Raw genomic sequence first — 24,273 nt, 5'->3', positions numbered from 1 at the left:
TGAAGTTCTAAACTATCACGTTTAATTTTTATCGCCTTCTATATCCTGACATCGTTAGCATACAACAAGACCGATGATGCTAGGAGACTGCAGAGATCATTTATACAGGAGGAACAACACGCCCCAAAACTGTACTCTGAGGTGGTTCGCTAAGCATGGTATCCTAGTTAGACAATCTTGAGCTAATCCACACTCTTTGATGACTCTTAACTAAGACGTCCCGTTGGATTATGCTCTGCTTCAACATTAGTACTGCTCTAATAATAGACCTAATCCTAAATTTGCAGATTTGTCATTATATGACTACCTAATGTATAAGGTCTTATGTAGAAGTCACATCATTGTATATACTGACTCATCCTACCGTAGTAATCATCAATATATGATGGAGAACACATTTAGACTGGAGATAGGATAATATACTTAATATGAATCGAAAAGACAAGTTACACGAGAATGGCTACGCCTGCAAGACTGAGTCATGTCATCCGATTGAATTGAGTTCATTCCTCCCGCCTTCACCGTTTCTGGCCTTTACTCCATGTTAAATGTTGAATATCTACTTTCCCAGTTATCTCATATTCAGTTTTGAGGAAAAATACTACTACAGTCGTTTATTCTCATTAATAAACTGCCTCAAACCCCGATGTTATTTATCTTATATTTGAGCCAGTTGTGGGAAATTTTGTTAAAAGGTTTGCTGAAGTTAATGTAGGCTGCATCAATAAGTAACTTTGGTCCTTAAAGATGCAACAACTTTTACGGGCTGCTAATTAGTTTGTAAGATAAGAATAATCTGTTTCAAAGTTATGATGCATTTCAGAAATAATCCGGTTTTCTTCAAGATATTTAAACGGATCCTTCCGAATAATCTTTTCTAAAGTTCTAATAACCGCACTGGTTAGGCCTACAGATTGACAGTTATTAGGTTAATGTTTTGTACCTGCTTTGAAGAAAAGACTTGCTTCTAGTCATTCGGTTAATCGATCACGGTTTTCAGATAGATTAAAACAAATGCTCGAAGGATTTGCGATGAAACTTACTTATTCTTTTGGTAATAGAATGCAATTCACCGGGTCAGATGAATTTTCTCATATCGAGCTCACTTAACATACCAAAGACATAGAGTTCTTTAGTGAACATTGTGTTCAGTGTGTGGGGATGTTTGTTTTAACTTAAAAAATGGGCATTTTAAAGGTGCGTACATTATAAATGTTATTTGAGAGTGCCTAAGCTTCACCATAGTTGCCCACTAATGATGCAGTACTATTGCCTCCTCACAATACTCTTATGCTTCCTCTTCTCTTAGTTCCCTGGTTTATGTACGAGTATAAGCGTTTAAAGTACTCTATATATTCCGCAACAAGTTCTTCGCACAACCTTTTAGACTTGCGGAGGGCTCGGGCACAAGTATTTCATTCTTTTCGAAATTGAGACTATGCCTCGTCAGCTCCTAGTAATCTTAATCTCTCCCACATTCCTCTCTTACGGAGATGAATGAGAACCATTTTGCTGAAACACCGTGGGGGATTTATTGGGTCGCTTGGTGTAGTACAAGGTATGTAAGATGCGGTGACTTTCATGTACAAATTTCGGAATACTTCTCAGCCCGCTTCAATAGGCTATTCGGATTCCATAATTCAATATGCTGAGGATGCCGAGTATATAACGGCATAGTCGCTTTCGCCTAGGGGTGTCATATAATAGAGATTTGTAACGTCATCTTCATAATGAGTCAATATTTGATCTAGTGAAGATGATGCAGAGTCCGGATCGTACCTAGTTACATCGTTCACATGTTGCGCTAGGGCATATGTGATAACCATGTTAACTAGTTTCTGATCGAAGGAACATTCTGACAATTCGGTCATCACATTTTCCAGTCTATTGTAGTTGCACTGAATTCCCTTATGACTAAGCACCGACCATTTGATGACCAAGTGTTTTAAACAGTCTAACAAGACCTCATCCACCTCACAGTTTAGACCGTGCTAGACCAGTTAGCAGCTCTTTTTCTCTGCATTTGAAACGGCATCTAACTACCTCTCGTGTCCTTTCCATTAGATATGTATTAATTACTTTTTCCACCCTATTTCTTCACTTGAAGTAGACAGGTAACTCACTGGACCTATCATTACTGTTAAACTAAACTCGGTCGATAAGGGACACTCTTTACCACCCTAAAAAGTCAAGAGGACCGCACAATCGGCTGCCTACTACCAGTGGTCTTGCATCTATGGAACCTGTTACCAATCAACTGATTAAGACAACAGAAAATAACATCAGCACCAAGTTACTGTGAGTTCCTTCCTGTTTATCCTGTATTAACATTTTACTCTTCTGTACACTATGTTGATTAGCAATTAATATTATTTCTCCACTCGTTCCCTTATCCACAACTCATACTTCTATACTTTTTCCGCCTGCTTAAATAAACAACTACCCTTCTTAACGCTTACACTCTGATTGGCAAACTATACATTATACTATAGTCAACAGAGGCACTGCATCGATGCTTTACCCGCAGTCCATAGCTTGTAACTGCCTGATAAGCTTGTAAAATGGTACTTATAGAAATAGTGCTTTCCAACAGGTTGTGAAACAGAGGATTGTGTGAGGTATGACGTATATACAAAAAATAAGCCTAAATGAGCCTAACATCACAAAAGGGGGGGAGGGGGGAGTTACTGACCATCAAGCATTGGTGGTGAGGGCGATAACTTCAATCCACCCGTGTTTGTGGGGGCAGAGCACTTTGTATGTACCAGGCTCTTTATAATTGAGAATAAGACAGTCAATCTGAGATATAGATTGTCTTCCTACGCTCACCACTCAGACTCATGTTTCCAATATTATGCTGGATTAGCTATTCTACTAAGACAACCTATAACATGCTAACTCGGACTTTTACACTAGGATTGCGTGGCCGACATCGGATGGACAAAAAAAGAAAAAAGACAATAAAAGATATAGTCACTAGTATTCTTAACACGACACCCTCTATATACACACCCTTCTAATAAACCGCTTCCCTTGTACCAACCTTGACTTCCTTTCCTTCATGTGAGCTTACTCCAACTTGTTCAACATCACAACTCATTGTTCTTTATTAGTACATTCTCTAATATGGAGCCTCTGACTTCACTTCACTCTAACAAGACATAATATGAATTTATTCTAATTTATTCTACCTCTGTCCGTACTACTACAGAATGTTAAGCAACGTTTGGCGTTCATATCCAAGTGCCTTGCTGCTCTTCTGTTTCTCTTTTTTTCGTTTTCAGAATCTTGCTCTGAGAGCACAGCTATGAAACTTCTGACGTTTGGAGCAAACTTGACGTACGCGTCCTCTCAAGGTCATAGTTTACAGCAACCGCTCTACGATTTTACTTTATAACAACTATAAACTTAATAAGTTGGGAAGCATTTTGCGAACCAACGAATGTTGTAATTTATAGATCATGCCTGTAAAAACGGTGTGTACCTGCACATGCAGAAATATATTATTATTAACAGTAAATAAGATAGTATTTCTGATTAACAGAGCTACTCCTCCTTTACAATTTTGGATTCTGTCGGCTCTTACCAATGTCGAGCATTTAAAATCAAGTCTCCTACTGTTCATGGACTATGTCAGATACGTTTCTGTGACTTCGACTACATCCGGCTTGGTGCAGTCTATTTGCACACCTAGCTCCGTTTGTTTATTGAAAACGCTTTATGCATATGTGAAGCAGACCCGAATACAATTTAAATGGCTGTCTTAAGTACCCAAACTGACTCAGGTATTATCCTCTGTTGAGGCCTCACCACCCAAATACTTACAATTTAAGGTCCATCTCGCCAGCGTCTAACCTTAATTTGAGATTTTTCAGCTTCTCGTCTTTTTATACGATCCGCGAACGGCAGACGTTTCAAGACAAAAACTCCTGACCTCTTTAGTTTACGTTCATTCTGTAGAATTACGTTTCTTTCATTGTGAGATTCAAATACCAATTTAAACAGTCTGGTTTGATTTTATTTCACGTCCATTTGACTATTTGCTCTAAAAAACCTTTCAAATGGTTTAGACGTTTCTGGACAGAATAAAAGTAGATTTCGTTCAACGTGGATCACCGATGCCTCCAAGTAGGAACCTCAATATATTTAGAGATAAAAAGAGAAATACCAGTACATTATGATGAAACACTGTCCTGAGCCCTAAATTGTATATCACGTTTTCTCTTGAAGGACACGTGAAAAGTCTCTTAGGCCGTCAGCAGATTCGAGAACTCGACTAAATGTAAACAGTAAAAGGTGTGCCAACAGTTCTCTCTGCTGTGTCACACTCAAGATCTGTGTTGGGACTGTGTCTAAGTATGTATATTAGGTGGTTTTCAGGCGTACTCAGAATCCTGTATTTCATCTGAAGATTAGTCCGGAGACACCTGTAATCCAATGAGCAAAGATTCAGTCAATTTAGACGCTTTTTATAAGGTGTGAATTTGAGCCCCCCAACTGATTTTGTTAGTCTCCTTTGGATACATTCCAGTTTATTCCTATCCCTTCGGAGTAAGAGAGAAAATAAAATGTTTCTTTGTTCATGATGGGGTCGGATAAAATCATTAAAGAATAAGTGAAAAGTCCTACTATTTAATTGGCCAAAATGTTACCCAACGATACCAATGCATGAATTTTCCGAAAGTCATTTTTGTCACACTGCGTAAAACTCTTAGTCCTAGGATACCAACACTCCTAGATCCTTTTCAACTTCAGGTACCTCTAGAGTGAGAATATTTAAGTTGAACGTGAAGTCTGCAACATATATCAGATGGATTACTTTACAAATTGAAGTGCTGATGGAAAACCCGTCGTGCTCTGAGCAACTTTAGCATCGAGTCAGCTGCTCATGAACTTCAAGCTTATCATCTAGGTTGCGAACTTCCTACTACTGCCTACTAATAAAAGCGACTTCTTATGTTAATCTACCAGGGGAGATCATCAGGTCTTTCAAGTGAGTAACTCCAGTTATATTTTTAAAAATGAAATCTCAATCTACTTTTAAAACACTCAGCAGATTCAAGCGTCAGGATGTAACCGGAAATAAATTTCGCAGATTAAAGACCCACCGATCTCAAAGTTTAAACACATCCTTTGTCCGACTTCCAAATGAGTGTGCACAAGTGACATTCGCTTAGGTGCTGTTTGGTGGTGGAGAGACGTAATCTATTATCTTGGGGGATGTTGTAAATAATACCTGCATGGACTATGAACGACTCCTTATATTGACTAAGTTAGTTAATTTCAGCTATTGCACAGTAATATCATTTCGTTCTGAAGTATTTTGCAATCCACAATTTGTAACATAGTTATTTTTTATTGCCACTTATTCACTGTTGTTTGCGGACGTTTTCATGAATGTACGTGTACGACTGTATCTATCCCTTCTACTTAACTAAGTGGGATGTGTTGTCTATTTTTGTGACGACCATAGTGAAACAGTTTGAATAAGCTGAAATGCCTCTCGTATTCTCATTCGTACCTATTGACTGTCCGTCATTATGTATCCGAAACACATTTGATGTCCGAATTTTGTGCCTAACCTCTATTAATTTGATTGACCGACTAAACATGCCTAGGAATCACTCGTTCATCATAGTCGTCACCAGTGGGAATAATGCAAGGCCGATCACATTTCATACTGCACACATCCCGAACCCAGTACCTGTTGGTGAATTGGGTAGGATGTCATCCACAAACAAATTTACTCTCGATAGCTTTTTTCTAGTGTCCTCTCAGGGTACATATTTTATCCTTACGATCAGAAGCACTGTAAAATTATTATTATATGCTAGGTCCTACCTATATGTCAAGGATAGGTGTTCCAGAACCCACCATTTGCCACCTCAGTGTGCTAAATCTTGAATGTGAATCTTCTTAGTTATCATATGTACCGCTTCAAGGATCGTGTGATTGAAAACCAATACCACTACATATTATCTAGTTATATTCAGACAGCAAAGCAATGCGAATGCTCCAGCTATTGTTGTTTGTTTATGTTTAGTTCATCAAAGAGTGGGGAGTTTTGGGGATTTCATTGCAGATGTCACAGGTATTCAGTGTTTGACAACGCTTCTACTAGTAACACCTAATAAAACTCGTACCCACCGAGAGAAATCAAAAGACAGAATCGAGGAGATCAGAAGTTGTATTTGACGATTGCCAATATGTCGGAATTATCTGATCTAGTCTGGCTAGCGATTGCAGTAGATGTTGAGCACGGCGCTCCCACTCGTGATTTGATGAGGATGCATGACCGAGCGCCTTCAGCTAGGTGAGTCCATTGAAACATGTCGTCAGCATCCAATGTCGAAAACCTACAGAGCTATTTATTTTGGGGATTTATTTACCGCTACAGATCACTCCCCCCCCCTAGTGGGGTAGTGATGACCCTAAGACGTGGCCAGCCAGAAGTGTACACCCAACGAGTTCGCCGTTGTTAAACACTCTTCTGATAGCTTGCTAAGTTTAGCAGCGTCTGGTCGTCTTTCCTTACTATAAGGGACCATGAAATACAGTATAGTATTAAAATAATGTACAATGAAAATTTTGGTTCCTCGTAAACCTCATCGTTCTTTTTATCGTCTTTTTCAGCCGTCCTGGAAAAGAAAGAAGAAAATGTAAGTGCATGTCGAAATACATTCGTACGCGCGTAAAAACACAATGCCGGCGAAAAAAATGGAAAATAAACTCATATACACGTAATATCGTTAAAAAAAGGATTTTTTTAAATGTTTTTTTTGTTTTTTTGAAATAAAAATATATAAGCATATTAAAATTGTTTTTTTTATAAAATATTACATATGGTAAAAAAGTCAAGATAATATAAAATGTCAAGTAGTGCCTTACGTGCAATAATCGTTTAAATGTTCTGGAAATCTTACTCTTCTTCCAGAACGCTTCGTCTTAAGTTTATTTTCTGATACTATTGAAGTATCATCGTGTGTGTTGCCTGTCGGTTGGGGTATTATAGGCGTAGAAGTCGTGTTGTGAGACTGTACCGAAGAGAAATCGACGTGAATAGGATTTCCTTCGAAATACGCTGGTCTTAAGCGATTGATGCTGATGCTATCGTTTGTTCCGTTCTTATCGACTATATAGTAATTAGATTCACGTTGAAAAACTTTGAAAGGTCCTTCGTATGCTGATTCGAGAGGTTGTCGATGCGAGTTTTGACGAACGAAAACGTGTGTACTATATCGTAAGTCAGGTTGAACGAAGACACCGGTTGATTGTGGTCGAGTGGAAGCAGGTTTAACTGAACGCATTGCGTTTGTAAGCCTGTTCGTGCGGGAGGTTAGATCCATGCTCATTGAAGAGTATGGAGGATCCACGAATTCTCCTGGAAGTCGAAGTGTCGTTCCATAAACGAGTTGAACCGCGATGTATCCAATGTCAGCTTTCACTGCATTGCGAATACCTAGTTAGACGAGTGGAAGAGCGTTGGTCCACTGTAAAACGTTTGCAGCTGATAGTGAAGCCTTTAGTTGTCAGCGAAAACTTTCTACCAACCCGTTTGCCTGTGGGTGGTAGGCGGTCGTTCCGAATCGAGTGACTCTTAAAAGTGTGGTCAGACGACGGAAAATTTCAGATTCAAACTGACGTCCGCGATCTGTAGTGATTGTTGAAGGGCAGCCGAAGTTTGCTACCCACCGTTCGACGAAGGCGGGGGCCACTGTTTCGGCAGTAATGTCCTTGATAGGTACTGCTTCTGGCCATCGAGTGAAACGGTCCACGCAGGTTAAGAGGTAAGAGTATCCATTTGAATCCGGTAAAGGTCCTACCAAATCCAGATGAACATGGTCGAAACGAGCATCGGGAGTTTTAAATGAGCCTAAGGGATATTTATTGTGTCTGATGACCTTAGATTTTTGGCAGCTTACACAGGAGCGTGCCCACTCCCTCACGTCTTTATTCATGTTAGGCCAGCAAAACCGTTCTGCTATAAGCTTGATGGTTGCACGAACACCTGGATGAGAAAGTTTGTGCAATGTGTTGAAAACATTGCGTCGATAATGTTTAGGCACGATTGGGCGATCCCTACCTGTAGGTGTGTCACACAGTAAGGTTTCCTTACCTGTTCCCATATGTTTGATGCAAAGCTTGAGTGTTGTAGACGATAACTCGTACTGAAGATCACTGTCTTCTTTTTGAAGCTGGGTGAGTTTAAGAAGGTCGATTCCTTTGAAACTGTTCAAGGAAGTTATACGAGATAAAGCGTCTGCAACTACATTGTTTGCTCCAGAGATGTGTTGAATATCTGAAGTAAACTGCGAAATGTAGTCCAGTTGTCGAGACTCACGGGGAGAGTACTTGTCAGAAGGAGAGCTTAACGAGAAAGTGAGCGGTTTATGGTCCGTGAAAAGAGTGAATTCACGACCTTCGATGTAGTGTTGAAAATGCCGTACAGCACAATACATAGCTAGGAGTTCCCTACCGAATGTGCTGTACCTGGATTCGGTGTCTAGCAACCTTCTAGAGAAAAATGCCAAGGGTTGCCAGGAGTTGTTAACCCATTGTTGTAAGACTCCTCCGATTGCTGAGTCGGATGCGTCTACTGCGATGCTAATGGGTGCTCGGGTGTCCTGATGTGCGAGCATTGTTGCTTTAGCGATAAGTTCCTTAAGTGTGGGGAGTGCTTTTCGTGCGGTGCCGTCCAAATTAATGGATTTCGCGTTTCCACGAAGTTGGTGGGTTAGAGGTTTCATGAGTAAAGCGCATTTAGATACGAATCGTCTATAGAAACTTACAAGGCCATTAAACGTTCTTAGTTGCTTGATCTTGGTCGGTTCTGGGTAATTCAGAATTGCCGCCACTTTGGTCCTAAGGGGTCGAATGCCTTGAGCATCTATAGTGTGTCCTAGGAAGTCTGATGAGTCAGCTCCGATTTGGCATTTCTGAACATTTACAGTAATGCCATGTTTTTGTAGTCGGTCGAAAACAAGATCCAGATGCTTGAGATGTGTTTCTCTGTCCGGACTTGCGATTAGGCAGTCGTCAACATACGCATGTACGAAGTTGAGACCTTGAAAAACGTCGTCTATGAATCTTTGGAATGTTTGAGCAGCGTTTCTTAGACCGAAAGGTATTCGCAAAAATTCATAGAGTCCGAAGAGAGTAATGATGGCGGTTTTCGGTATGTCGTCGGTGGCCATGGGGATTTGGTTATACGCTTTAACCAAATCGATTTTCGAAAAGACAGTTGTACCTTTCAAGGTAGCTGTTAAATCGTGAATGTGAGGCAACGGGTAACGATCGGGAATGGTTTTTGCATTCAATCGCCGATAGTCACCAGTTGGACGCCAATCGTTGCTGTCCTTGTTAGGGACCATGTGCAACGGAGATGCATATGGGCTACTTGACGGTCGTATGACTCCTAGGTCTATCATGTGATCGAACTCGTTTTTCGCTAACCTTAGCTTTTCAGGAGCTAGTCGTCGTGCTTTAGATAATACAGGTGGTCCTGTAGTCGTGATGCGATGTGTAACGTTGCTGGTTACACACGTTAGTTTCAGTTGCGTTTGCTGAATCCCAGGATACTTATCGAGTAGCGGTTGATAAAATGGGTCTATCGTATATTTAATTGTGACTGGGGATAATCTGCAACCAGAAAAAGAAGTTACACAAACGGACAAATTAGTGTTTCCGTCTACTAGCCTCCGTTTGCGAGTATCGATGAATAGATTATGGTGTTGTAGAAGGTCCATACCAATGATTGGCATAGAAACATCTGCAACAACGAAGATCCAGTGAATGGGTTTGCGTAAACCCACTTTAAGGTAAACGTACCTTTTGCCATACGTAGCGATAGGTTTTCCGTTTGCCACCTGTAAGTTTAGAGCCGATTCGTTGAGCTGGTCGTTGGGATTCGCTGGGAGAACGCTTACTTCTGCGCCAGTGTCGACGAGGTAGCGAACTCTCGTTGTCACATCTGTGACGTATAACAGACGGCTATGTTCGCCGGCTACGGTTGCCGTTAACGCGTGCCGGCTTGGAAGTTTCCCGAGTTGTTTTTCGAGTCGGTCGGTTTGGAGTTGGGAAAATTGCAGGGCTTTCTGCAATTTCTGGAAGACTTTCCATGTTGGTTGTGATACCAGCACCAGTCGGGGTTATCTGTCTCACGTGGTCTAGAGACAGATCACTTGAGTGAAATGCTTCTACGTGGGGTGTGCGAGCGATTACGGTCGTTACGAAGATTAAGATAACGCGTGAGTGTATGACATAACTCCGTTATGTCATTCTGAGTCGTTTGAGGCTTTTCTTTGACTGAAAATACCTCGGTAGTAGATTTCGTAATTTCTAAGATACGATCGGCAGATGCAGCCAGTTCGTCTAAGACGTTGTTCTGAAACGAGACCAGAACCGCTTGCACCTGTTGGGGAAGTTTAGATAAGAAAAGTTGTTTGAATAGACCTTTGTCGAAAGTTCTTAGGCCTATAATTTCTCTCATCCTTTGCAACATGTCCGTCGCAGAACCGTGCTGCAGGTCTATGTTATTAAAGAGTTGATCTAACCTTTGTCGATCGGTTAGATCTCCTCGTTTATGAATCGAACGTTTTAAGGTTTCGTACGGTTCAGAAACATCACTAGTAAACATACTAGGTGGTACGTACCTGTTGAATTCGCGCGGTAGTGCCTTGACTACTGCGAGGAATTGTGCACGTGTGTCGTTCACGCCGTGCTCGTGGAAGCTGGCTTCTGCGTAGCAGAACCAGGCTTCGATATTGTCGGGCCAGAAGGACATGAGTTGGAACGAGGGTGGGGACATGGTCTTAACCTTAAATATCTTGGGGGTTCGCTCGGTCATAGGGGAAAGTTAAGTACGAGAATACGAGGGAAAAATATAGATATCCTGAGACACGGGGGGAAAAATATCACAATGTATAAAAATTAAAAAATAAGGCAATAATATATAAAAATCCCAAAAAGGAACAGACTCAGTTGCAATTAGGTGTACCAGATCACGTCGGTCTCACCAATGATGATGTCACAGGTATTCAGTGTTTGACAACGCTTCTAACAGTAACACCTAATATAATTCGTACCCACCGAGAGAAATCAAAAGACAGAATCGAAGAGATCGGGAGAGCGTATTTTGCGATAACGAATATATCGGAATTCTCTGATCTAATCTGGCTAGCGATTGCGATAGATGTTGAGCACAGCGTCACCACACGTGATCTGGTGTGGATGCATGACCGAGCGCCTTCAGCTAGGTGAGTCCACTAAAACATATGGTCAACATCCAATGTCGAAAACCTACAGAGCTATTTATTTTGGGGATTTATTTACCGCTACATCATAAATATTTTCGGTCCTCGATAGACAACAATTAAGCTTAACAGTTAATTTTGCTAATAGACAGTCCTTGAATACAAAGCTGGATGCATATAAACGACTGATCAGATACCTTTCCCACCTATGAGACATCGCCTTTTCTTTTGTTCGTCAGGGTAGATAAACTTACCCTGCCGCTTTTGGAGAGAAAATACTTGGCTGGAATGAGTACTAAGTAAGGTGTATAAGAGTTTAAATTAGTACTAAATAACCTACTCACTATTCTTAACAGGGAATAAGTAATCTCGATTTTGATCCAATGTACGATAGTGAAATTCGGATAGGTCTGTTGCTTGAAATTTGTTCCATAAGTGGCTTATCTGTAAACTTGTGATTCGTTGAAATAGCACTATCAAGGGTTGTATTGCACTTAGATTACCCTCAAGTTTCTAAGCTCATGTATTTTGAGATAAAATGCTTTTACTACACGCTTAGTACCGTAGTTAAAGTCCTTCAATGAAACTTGCAAAACTTCTATTCTAAATATCCGACCCTGAGACATGCGCTGCTGCCGCGGGTGGTTTGAGTTTTGATAACTGGTGGGCAGGTGTTCCTGATGTCCCCATTATTATTTGTTGCCTCTTCTATATCTAGACTACGGATGGCGAGATCATACATACTGTTGAAGTTTTATCTTCAGAAATAGTTTGAGGGCTCATGGGGACGAGTAAAACCTCATTTAGTTGCAATGAAAATTTCCTTTTGGCGTATAACTAGAGTTAGCTTATTTCATTTTCAGTCTACCTAAATAGCATTCAGTCAGTATTTGATTGTGCTTGGTTGATGTGTAATATAGACACCCGGAATAAAAACCAAGTGGCGTTGATTAAGTTAAACGGGGCGAGGTTGGTGCAGTACGACATGACTTAGTATTTTTCCCTGGATGGATTTGTGATTATTCTGTTGATAAAATTCAGAAACAGATCGACTTTATAATATTTTTCCCCGGTCAACACCTATTAAAGGTAGCGGTTGAACCGAAGGATTCATTTTGTTAGACGTCGAATTAACATTGACTTAATGCCTCTGTTGTTTATAAATGATCGACTTTGGTCCTCTTGTTGTCAATAAACGGCATTATTTAGGCTTCGGTTTGAAAGTATAATAAGTCTGCGAGACCACAATCTATGGATGAGCCAATCAAACTTAAAATACCGATTCTAGGGTATCGGCGCGAACTTTATTCATCCATATGATTAAGTCGCATCTTGGTATTATGTTTATGTCATTTTGTGATGAAAACCCTGAATCTCACTTCTTACTCTGAACCCCGACTGACTTTACATCCTAGTCTGTAATCCTCTTTGGACGCGAGTAAGTAGGCAGGTTTAGTAAGGGTTACTTTGGCGTCTCTCAGAGTCCGTCTAAAAATTATAGTCTCAGCGAAAATTCTTTGAGAGGCTGTGTAGTTCAGTTACTAGTTTTTGATTAACTTGTCAACAAGCTGTCAATTACAAAGGTCAAATAACCCATGGTTTAACTTACATAGTTTTTCCTCGGTCTTTTCCAACTTATTACCAAATATTTTTTTCTCTTTTCAGACTTTATTTTTTCTGATTGCGTGAAAATCAACCCGTAACAATGTTCGGAGCAAATAAGCGTAAGTTTTGTAATTAATCTACTTGACATTATCTCTATAGCTGCCTTTGGTGCCACTTCCAGCTCTGCTTTTGGACAAAGTAAGTACCTTATAGTTATTATTAATTCTTCATAGGTTCTTCGCTGTTTGGAGCCACGTCGAATCCTCAAACACAGCCTACTTCAAACCTGTTTGGTCAACAGTCAGGTGGTCTCGGTGGAACAAATAAACTTTTCACTGGGAACCAGATGAATGCGTTGTCGTGGGGTTCCACAAGTATGACCTCCAATGGGACGTCACTTGCATTTAATCCACCCATTACAACCGAAATAATGCAACGGGGTGGTCAGTCCTCCCAAGTAAATGCAAAACATATGTGCATCACCGCTATGAAAGAGTATCAGGATAAAAGCCTAGAGGTAATTAAATGAAAAATTAGTAAATGGGTTTATAAAAGGTCTGCACCGTTTAAGCCTAGTTGGTTATTTTAATCTCAATGTATATTATTTATTGGTCTACGTGATTTTCGAGCAATATTAATTGAACGTCACTACAAGTTTATTTAATGAATCAACATTTAAAACCATCATTTCTGCTTCATATTTTCAAACTATCATATATGTATTTGAATAACGAGGAATGAATTTCACAACTTGCAATTTATAAGTGTCTTTGCTTTAGTTGTTTCGATCATATCGCGATCAGCTACCGCTGGCGTGGTTGTGTACAAGACTGTCGCTCCTTTTGGAGTACCTATCTGGACTCTGATCATGCTCTGGCCTGCGCCAATCTTACCTTACTTTTCAATGGCCAATGAAGTGACCACCAACAAAGGATTGATGTCAGCAAGTTGGTTGCAACTTCATGACGCCACGAAAATCGCGAAACGTCCCACTTATAAGCACTGGGTTTCTTCAGGCTCCTTACAACTCATCGAAGCACGTCGGTCTACTCCGGGTGACGGTGTGGATCTGTTGCCTGGAGAAAGACTTCTCGACCTTGAGTATGCGGACGATATTGTCTTACTGTGCGATAATGCCCAAGGCATGCAATCCGCATTTAATCAGTTGGCAATCAATGTCCGTAGGTATGGTATGTGCTTTGCACCTTCGAAGTGCGAAGTACTTCTACAAGACTGGCAGGATCCTAATCCTGTACTCACTCTGGATGGTGAGCAGATAGAAGTAGTCGAGAAGTTCGTGTATCTGGGTAGCTGCATAAGTGCTGATGGTGGCGTGAGTGATAAGATCAATGCACGTACAGTGAAAGCCAGAGCGACTTATGCCAATCTGGGCCATCTTTGGCGCCTTCGTGATGTTAGTCTGGCTGTAAAAGGTCGGATCTACAACGCGTCGGTGAGAGCAGTTTTGCTCTATGCTTGTGAAACCTGGCCTCTCCGAGTTGAGGATGTTAGACGACTCTCTGTGTTCGATCATCACTGTCTCTGAAGGATTGCTGACATCCAGTGGCAACACCATGTTAGTAATGCATAGGTTCGGCATCGTGTGTTCGGGCGCAGAGACGATAAAGCAATCGATGTTACCATCTTGAAACACCGACTTCGGTGGCTTGGACATGTTCTGCGAATGTCGTCCCAGAGAATTCCACGTCGTGCATTATTTGCCGACGGTGGGACTGGTTGGAAAAGGCGAAGAGGTAGTCAGTGTATGACATGGTGTCGTGATATGAAAGAAATCTTCAAAGGGCTTGATTCTGTTGGTCCTTCACGACTCCCTGGTTGGGGTCCGAGAGATGGTACTACACAGTGGCTAGAGACGTTATCAGATATGGCTCGTTGGGTCCGTCATGATATTTATATGGCTCTGAGAAATCAGATGAAAGCAGTTTTAATCGATTTTCAGGAAACGTGGCTTCCGAGTTGAGAATGTTTGACGACTTTGATTGACCATCGTTGTCTCCGAGGGATTGGTTACATTCAGTGGCAGCACTATGTTAGTAATAAAGAGGTTTGGCAACATGTTTTCGGATTCACTGATGATAATCCATTTAGCTCTACCATCTTGAAACAGCTATTTCATTGACTTGGACATGTGTTTTGAATATAATCCTAGAGAATTTCATATTGCTGACGCTGACTAGCTAAATAAAATGCGGAGGTGGCTAGTTTTTGACCCGGTGCATTGGTATGAATCAAAACTCTGCAGTACTGGTATCTAGCATTCCATCGCAACTCCGTAGTTGGGATCCTAAAGGTTATGCAACTCGATGTCTTGGGATGTTACTAGAAATGGCTCGAAACAAACGGATAGAGACCCTCTTGTGATTGTCTTTTATATTCTTCATAAAGGCCAGATGAGCTTGTTTGACTGAAATTGGTCTTTCTTGGCTGTATTTCTAAGTGAACTGCATCTTTTGTTGTTAACTACTCTCATTCACTTGTTATTCATTTATTTTTCTTGATCAACTTTTCACAATTCGACTTCCTTATTTGTACAGCGCATTTTGCTTTGGTGTCCATTTGTACCAGTATTTGTGTGCAGTAAACAGCACAAATGAAATGAAAGTAAGTTGAGGAAAATTCCTACCATAGGTTCTATTACTGTAAAATAAATTAGTCATGGAGGCAGTCAGTTACATAAACTTTAGAGTGTTACACTGCACTGTCGATTCTTTATGCTAAGCAAGAATTAGAAGGTTCCATTTCTCAAACAACCTATTATTAGTAATGGTACTAGTTCTGATTTTGCTCATGTATATTAACTGCGAGAATTTCCTTCTCTACTTCTGTCTTTTTAAAATTTGATTTTCTTACTTATATGGTGCATACTTATTTTGGTGCAATTGTAACAGTAGTAATGTATATTTTAATAAGTAGTGTGTGTTTTTTTATTTGTAGGAACTTCGCCTAGAGGATTATTCTTTGAATCGCCGTGGTCCATCAACATCAGCGGGTGGGACTTCAATCTTTGCCACCTCATCCACTGCGAAACCGTTTCAATTCGGATCACCTCAAATGAATACAACAACATCTATTTTTGGTCAGACTAGTAAACCTGCAAATACTTTGTTTGGTGCTTCAGCCAGTGGTGTTAGTAGCAGCAATAGTATGTTTTTTGGAGGTACAGGGACTCAATCAGCCTTTGGACAAACTTCCCAAGGTACTACGAATTATTGTTACTTGACAAGTACCGTTTTTTTCTAGTAGCAATTTCAAATGTAAAGTGGTTATTGACTTAGTTTTAAACATATCCTGTGCTCTATTATCACTTATGTGTTTTATGTGCATTTGTTTTTTGTTTATGCAAACCTCCTTAATGATATCCCCCTTGAACTAGAGTTAGTTTCTCCAATAAGAGGATAATATTCCAGCGGAACTAATACTTTCAATTCAACCATTTATAACCTAACTACACAATTAGTTTTGTAATTGTCACAAAAAGCGTGACTTAGTTAACACCGACTCATGTTTAATGATTGTCGTAAAGTTGTTGCTTCAGATTTTCTGTGACCCCATCAATTTTCTAATCACTTTAATTGTCACTTTTTCATTTGCTTCACAAGCACATGTGTATAGAATAATTACATTGAGTATTGTGTGGTATCTACATGACAAAAGTATGGTTGATTCTACTGACAACAATAATGTCCGTCAGTCATAATCAAAATAATAGTATGCATGCTTACTTGCCTTTAGTCATTGGATCTTAATCTGATTCTATATACTCGTTTTTTAGACTAATGTATGTTACTCTTTTTCTGACTTTCATATAGTTACGTAAAGTATCTTTCCCCTAAAGTTATAACGTGAATTGGCTTTTTTTTGAATTACGGCTATTAATTGCAAATTTTTAAACATTAGCTATCATTATACCAAAGTATGATGTTGCTCTCTATTAGTAACTACAATTTATCACAAGGAATAAGTCCAGCCAGGACTAACTATTATATGGTATCATTTTAGTTATACTTTAGGTTCTATTGATGCATAAGCATTCTCCCTTGTTTTTTATCTCTTTAAAAATCTATTATTATAGCAAGTTAATTTTACTGATATAAATTTATATTGTTACTCTAGGAGGTCTTTTGGGTTTGAAACCTCAATTCGGCGCTGCAACTGCTCCAAGTATATTTGGTTCGACTCCCGCATCTCAATCAACTGGGTTTGCCTTTGGTCAAACAAATCAAAGTAAGTTAGTCAGTCACAATGTAGAACCCAGTACTTATGAACATCTGTTCAATTTGACATACCCCGTCATCAAAATTGTAGGCCAAATAGTAGAGATAGTAACAGTATCAGTAATGATAGGACAGATTAGGCATCGAAAATACAATTTGAGAAAATATAAATTAGTGGGATAAACATCAAAAAGGGTTATGAGGAATTTAGAATCCCATAATTTGGGAAGGAAAAAACGGATGCAACTGCGCCATTGTAAACGATTTTGAGCCACTTCATTCAAAATCCCTAACCATTGGTTACGGTAATCACGTGGACTCCGACCAGTTAGTCTACACCGATTAACATGGTCAAGTTCATTCGTCAGTGGCTTCATAGACTAATGGCATATTTTGGTTTGGCCTGTCATAGTTTTATCCCAGTCTATTGTTACACCGTCCAGGTAGGCGGTGGTTGGGCATACGCAGCACATGTCCTAACTAACACAGTTGATGAAGATTTGCTACCTCATCTATCGACTTTCCATCCTTAACTAGTACTCTATTCCTAACCTAGACATTTCTTACCCAGTGCTCCCAAAACACACAAGCAATGTTTCGTAGACATCCATGATAGAATATCGGTAACCTACGAATATTCTCTACTCTTAACAACCAGGTTCCGCATCCATAAGCAGAACAGAACGAACTGTTGCACAGTAAACTCGTCCTTTTGTTGGTAGACGGATATTTCACCAACACCACTAGTGACGCAAGTCGGCAAAAGCCAACCGAACCTTCTGAATTCCGGTGCAGATTTCGTCAGACACTGGACAGTCAGAAATGATGCGATTCCCAAAATAAGTAGCATGGTCAATTCATTCAACTACTTCACTCCGTATCATTAATTATTCAGGCGATGACGCCAACCAGTCATGAAATAGCATTCTACATTTGGAGGAAAAGAACTGCATCCCAAATATGTTTGCATTGCAACCGTGACGAATACCACTTGAAGTAACCAAGTCCGACAACATTTCGGCATAAGCTCTGACTCGACCAGTAGTGTTCGAGTAGAGAACCTGTACAAGGTTAATGTACTTCTTCGGCACGCCTTTCAGTGACGGACATTGCCAGAGGAATTTACGATCAACAAAGTCTAACGTTGCCTTAAGGTCAAGAAATACAACAGTAGTCAGCCGTCGAAAAGTATGTCAGTGTTCCAGAACCGGACGAAGAGTGAATATTTACTCCATACATCCACCTTCAGGTTTGAAACCAGCCTCTTTTTCTCGAGTGTGCTCTTCACGAGCTCCAGTCAGATGTCGAAGTATGATTGAGGCTAATATTTTAGACATTATATTAGTTAAACTGATTCCTCTGTGATTGATTGTCAAAAGAGGAGTTTTGTCCTTTCTTATAGATTGGGACGATCAGCGATCGAGATGAGTCAGATCAGATCACTTTTAGTGCCGGATTCTAGCTAAATTCTCAGTTGATCTGACTGCTCAAACTGGACCACCATCCTTAAAAATCTCAGGGGTTAGTCCGTCAAACCCTGTTGCCCTTCCTAGCCTTAGATTACTTATAGCTTTTTCAACTTCATTTACAGCAATTTGCTATTCAGGTTGCTTGGACATGGTGGGTTACTGAAGGCCAGTTGAACTGTCCTGTAAAGTGTTCTGCCCATCGATCCAGTTTCCTGGATCGAGAGTGAATAATAGTCCCGTTTTTTTCCGAGGTAGTTTCATTAACAGCCGGATTTTTAATACGTGTTTCCTTGATAAATCTGAACAGATGTCCACTGTTATCAATCGCTGGTGCCTTTTTCATCTCTTCTGATTTCACTACCTACCACTCCTCATAAATTAAAGTAAACATTGTCTTGTATAGTATTTCTATTAATAAAACTAAGACAGTCCTGAAATAGCATTCTACATTTGGAGGAAGAGAACCGCACCTCAAATATGTTTGCATTGCAACCTTGACGAACACCACTTGAAGTAATCAAGTCCGACAGCATTTCGGCATAAGCCCTGACGACCAGTAAATTAAAGTAAACATTGTCATTTTCCATTGAATCTTGTATAATATCCCTATTGATAAAAGTAGAGTTATGAAAAATGTCCACTTACAGCCATCTTTTACTTAAGCTTTTCTACGTATATTTATTTCTAACTTTCAATCGTTTATGGAGACTTCATTGACACTGACAGTTTAGTAAAGTGCAACAGAACTCAGATAAACTGCTCGTTTCCCACGTATTTAAAATGTTTCTTCACGTCATGTAGTCCGTCAGCTATTTTACTTGATGCTTTACAATTAGTGAGAATTCTCTCTCTCTAATTCGAGTAAATATAATATATATTATTTTTGATCTTCCTGTAATGCAGAATTACATCATAGGAACACTTGTTTTATATGATTAATCCACTTAAGGAAATGGTAAGAGATAATGAGTAATGACGGTGTGAATCTATTGCCTGGAGAAAGACTTCTCGACTTTGAGTATGCGGACGATATTGTCTTACTGTGCGATAATGCCCAAGGCATGCAATCCGCATTTAATCAGTTGGCAATCAATGTCCGTAGGTATGGTATGTGCTTTGCACCTTCGAAGTGCGAAGTACTTCTACAAGACTGGCAGGATCCTAATCCTGTACTCACTCTGGATGGTGAGCAGATAGAAGTAGTCGAGAAGTTCGTGTATCTGGGTAGCTGCATAAGTGCTGATGGTGGCGTGAGTGATAAGATCAATGCACGTACAGTGAAAGCCAGAGCGACTTATGCCAATCTGGGCCATCTTTGGCGCCTTCGTGATGTTAGTCTGGCTGTAAAAGGTCGGATCTACAACGCGTCGGTGAGAGCAGTTTTGCTCTATGCTTGTGAAACCTGGCCTCTCCGAGTTGAGGATGTTAGACGACTCTCTGTGTTCGATCATCACTGTCTCTGAAGGATTGCTGACATCCAGTGGCAACACCATGTTAGTAATGCATAGGTTCGGCATCGTGTGTTCGGGCGCAGAGACGATAAAGCAATCGATGTTACCATCTTGAAACACCGACTTCGGTGGCTTGGACATGTTCTGCGAATGTCGTCCCAGAGAATTCCACGTCGTGCATTATTTGCCGACGGTGGGACTGGTTGGAAAAGGCGAAGAGGTAGTCAGTGTATGACATGGTGTCGTGATATGAAAGAAATCTTCAAAGGGCTTGATTCTGTTGGTCCTTCACGACTCCCTGGTTGGGGTCCGAGAGATGGTACTACACAGTGGCTAGAGACGTTATCAGATATGGCTCAAAATAGAAGCCAGTGGCGATCCTGCTGTAACCTTCATTTACTTTCTTCATAAAAAGTGGTTGTGTCTCCCTTAACTGAAAGATTTCTTGTGATTGTACCTTTCCGTTCCCTCATTATTACTATTATTATTACCATACTACCTTACACCAACCTCTTCGTTATTGTTCTCTTTTTTTCACGCTCCTTACCTTTTTTTTCTTTCTCTTCGAATTCTCATTGTTTTGTGTGGCGCATATATATTGGCGCTCTCTTGTACCAATATTTATGTGTTCAAATAAACAAATAAGAGATATAAAAATTAATTGGACATTTTTACCTGATATGTGAATATAATTGTCCTGGCATAGTTAAGCATTCATCTCATATATATATATATATATATATATATATATATATATATTTGTAGTTTTTTGTAAGACATTTAGGATTACTCTTTCAAACGGTTTCGGAATGTAGTCTGTAAATTTTATGAAACTACAGGGACAGTCTGCTACCTCTAGAGATCCTGGCAGTGGATAAAAATTGAGATTCAGTTGAAAACAATAAATCGGACTTCGTTTTGTGAAGAATCAACACCTGTGTGACCAGGCTTATTCTTAGGAAATGTATGCGAATACATTTTATAAATTAATCAATAGGAGATCTTGGAGTCAAAGTTTACTGTTCGATACAACGAAAGTATCTAATTCGATGGTTTTAACATCGAACACGATCGTCGATTCGTGTAATCAAATCAAGTCAAATTCAGTCTACACAGATTTCGTCTTCAACTAAATCTGATTAAGAAAAACTACTAAACCACTTCCGAGATTTAAAGAAAGTGGTTGACTGTAGATTAAATGAAATCTGATTGTAAATCTAATTCATGCCACAAAGATATCAGTATCTTCCTTGTATAACAACTACAAGTTCCAATCCTAATACAACTTTCTAACTGGGTTGTAGCGATTTCAGTAAATCTAATTATGATCATGACTTTGTGTTTCTAAGTCACTGCAATTACCCTTCTCTATATTTATATCATATTATTAAGTATTTTTGTTAAAATTTATTTCTACAGCAACATCTGTCTTTGGTGCGAAACCCTTGTTTGGCACCACTTCAGCAGCTGGTACTGGTACTTCTCTTTTTGGAACCGCGCAAGCCACAACACAACTTGGAAATACTGGATTTTCATTTGGTCAACCACAGCAACAGGCCACTGGATTAGGCACTTCCACTAGCTTTTTCGGTCAGTCAAATCAGGCAGCATCTGCTGCCAAGCCTTCGCTTTTTGGGACTCAGCCAACAACCGGTACTGGTCTTATGTTCGGATCACCGGTATGTATAAAAGTTCTTAAATTTCTAAATCTTTCGTTTTCCAATTTTCTAAACCTCATTCTCTACCTTCCAGTCTACCGGCATTTTTGGAGGAGCTAAACCTGCGGGAGCAACATCAGTATTTGGTGCTCCCGCAACTGGATTAACAGGTTTGCAAGGGACTCAACAGCAAACTGGATTTACATTTGGCTCTCCATTGGGCACAGCTGGTGGATTGCGACCTGCCGGCACGACAGGTTTATTCGGAGCGAATACAGCGGCTACAACTTCCACTGCCCTTAAACCTGGTGGTTTATTTGGATCTGGTACGTCATTAAGTAATTTCTTTTATCGTTCAGTAAGCTTAACGTCATTAGAACATTTAGCCCACTAAATAATCATGTTTTTTATAGTATATTGATTTGGTTCCTTATCAAAGTGTTAGCTGTTGTTGTAACTTATAAGCAGCTTTATCTACTCTGGTCGTTTATTGTGATGTGATGTTCTTCACTATCGTTACCCACGATTATCCAAACCGATTGATTATCTTTATTTAATACCTAAAGACAAAGGAGTGTGGATTCATCATCCTACTCTTGTTATAGCTGACCAACTTGTTTTCAATAAGGTCGGTTATAATCAGCATAATTACTCAGTATCTGTACTATATCAAGAATTGTTACGTTGAAATTACGTGGTGTGTATATTGAGTATAATAAATAATAAAGTGTAATAAACTTATCACGGTTTGGTTGACTCTGTTTTTGCATTTCTTATGTTATTAACTTTATAGCTATCTGTACGATCCCAGTTCTTACGAAATTGCTTATTTATCACAGATTAGCTCTTGTATATATATGACTGTTTGGTCTTGTGCTTTCTAAAAACATATTTTTGTATTTCTCAGTTATTAGCACTAAATATTCTCATACGTTTTTTAATCGTCAGTTAATCATACGTGCATATATGATCCTATTAGTAACGTCGCACCAAAGTATTAGACATTTAACTTAAATCATCTGTCAGCGCTAGTCACCATACAAGGTTATTTTTATGACACTTTACTGGAATGGGTCCCTACTATTTGAGAACATGTGACAAATTTAGAAAAGTATCTTAGCAAAGTGTCTCTTTTTTATTTTATGTGAAAGCGATATGCTTTGCGCCACTTAAATTTATTACTTACTTACGCCTGTTACCCGTCATGGATAAGCAGAGGCCGCCCACCAGCATTCTACATCGAACTCTGTCCCGGTCAGTACTTTCCAGTTGCTATTCATCCTTTTGGTGTCTGCTTCTAATTCTCGATGCAGTGTGTTCTTTGGTCTTCCTCTTCTCCGTTTCTTTTCAGGATTCCAAGTTGGCGCTTGCCTCGTGATGCATTTTCATGATTTCCTCAGTGTACGTCCTATCCTCCTCTTCAGCTGGAAGCTGGTTTGCTCTCGCCCATAGTAGGCTGTTGCTGATGGTATCCAGTCAACGGATATTCAGTATCCTACGTAGACAAGTGTTTATAAATGCTTGTACCCTTTTGATGGTGGTTGTAGTAGTTCTCTAAATTCCACCTCCATACAATAGAACTGTTTTGACGTCCACATTGAAGATTCTGACTTTGATATTGGTTGACAGTTGTTTTGAGTTCCATATGTTTTTCAACCGTAGGAATGCGACCCTTGCTTTGCCAATCCTCGCCTTTACGCCTGGATCAAACCCTCCTTGTTCATCGTTGATGCTGTTAAAGTTTTCACCTCTTCCAGAGTTTCTCCACCAAGTGTGATTGCATGGATGTTCTTCGTGTTGTATTCGAGGATCCTACATTTTCCTTGTGTATGCTGATACCTCAGTCAGCTACAACGTAGGACCAGGCACATATGTGCATCGGTCCAGGTTGCCATACCGCATCAGCACAACAAGATGAACACCGGATTCATAGCAGTGGTTAGGTCAAAGGTAGTAATATGTAGGAGAAAGATTGCATATAGAGATATAGTACAAGAAGAAAGAATTGGTTCGTAGAAAGAAAGATATGAAGCGATTTTAATCTCTTAGTTTAAGGGAAGACAGAGAGTGTATACACCGATGCCATTGTGATCGATTCTGAGCCATGTCACCAAGAGTCTCCAACCATTGGTTACGATAGTCACGCGTACCCCAACCAAGTAGTCTGCATCTACCAACATGGCTCAGACTAGAAGTTAGTGACTTCAAGCACTGATGCCACGTTTTGGTTTGGCCGCCCCTAACTTTCTTCCAACCATCTCCAATACCGGATAGCATTGCACGTCGTGGTAATCGGTGTTCAGGCATACGTAGCATGTGGCCCAACCATCTCAGTCGATGAAGATTCATAACCTCATCAACTGATTTGCCATCATTTCCTAATACCCTGCGTCTAACCTCACTATTAATTACCCGGTGATCCCAGTAGACACCAGCAATATTTCTAAGGCATCTGTGGTCAAATACTAGTAACTTACGAGTGTCTTCTATTCTTAATGGCCATGTTTCGCTGCCGTAAATTAAAACAGAACGGACTGCCGCGCAGTATACTCGTCCTTTTATTGATAGACGGATATCTCGCCTTCGCCATAGGTGACGCAAGT

At 40.0% G+C, this 24,273-nt stretch overlaps 1 protein-coding gene across 1 annotated transcript in view; it reads left to right on the top strand.

The window, feature by feature from the left end:
* Positions 1–12,957: 12,957 nt before the first annotated feature.
* The window catches only part of NUP98 (Nuclear pore complex protein Nup98-Nup96), a gene marked incomplete at both ends in the record, with an annotated part of 44,342 nt that continues 33,026 nt past the window's right edge, over positions 12,958–24,273 (top strand). Inside the window, 7 exons of the mRNA XM_051219018.1 lie at positions 12,958–12,976; positions 13,017–13,055; positions 13,091–13,374; positions 15,813–16,074; positions 16,992–17,102; positions 21,432–21,691; positions 21,765–21,996. Of these exons, the coding sequence (XP_051069496.1) occupies positions 12,958–12,976; positions 13,017–13,055; positions 13,091–13,374; positions 15,813–16,074; positions 16,992–17,102; positions 21,432–21,691; positions 21,765–21,996 (1,207 nt within the window). The remainder of the gene's footprint in view (positions 12,977–13,016; positions 13,056–13,090; positions 13,375–15,812; positions 16,075–16,991; positions 17,103–21,431; positions 21,692–21,764; positions 21,997–24,273) is intronic.

This window comes from Schistosoma haematobium, chromosome 3, assembly GCF_000699445.3.
Source record: "Schistosoma haematobium chromosome 3, whole genome shotgun sequence".
Lineage (NCBI taxonomy): Eukaryota > Metazoa > Platyhelminthes > Trematoda > Strigeidida > Schistosomatidae > Schistosoma > Schistosoma haematobium.
Note: the sequence above shows the minus strand (reverse complement) of the source record. Positions and strands in the feature narration are given on the sequence as shown.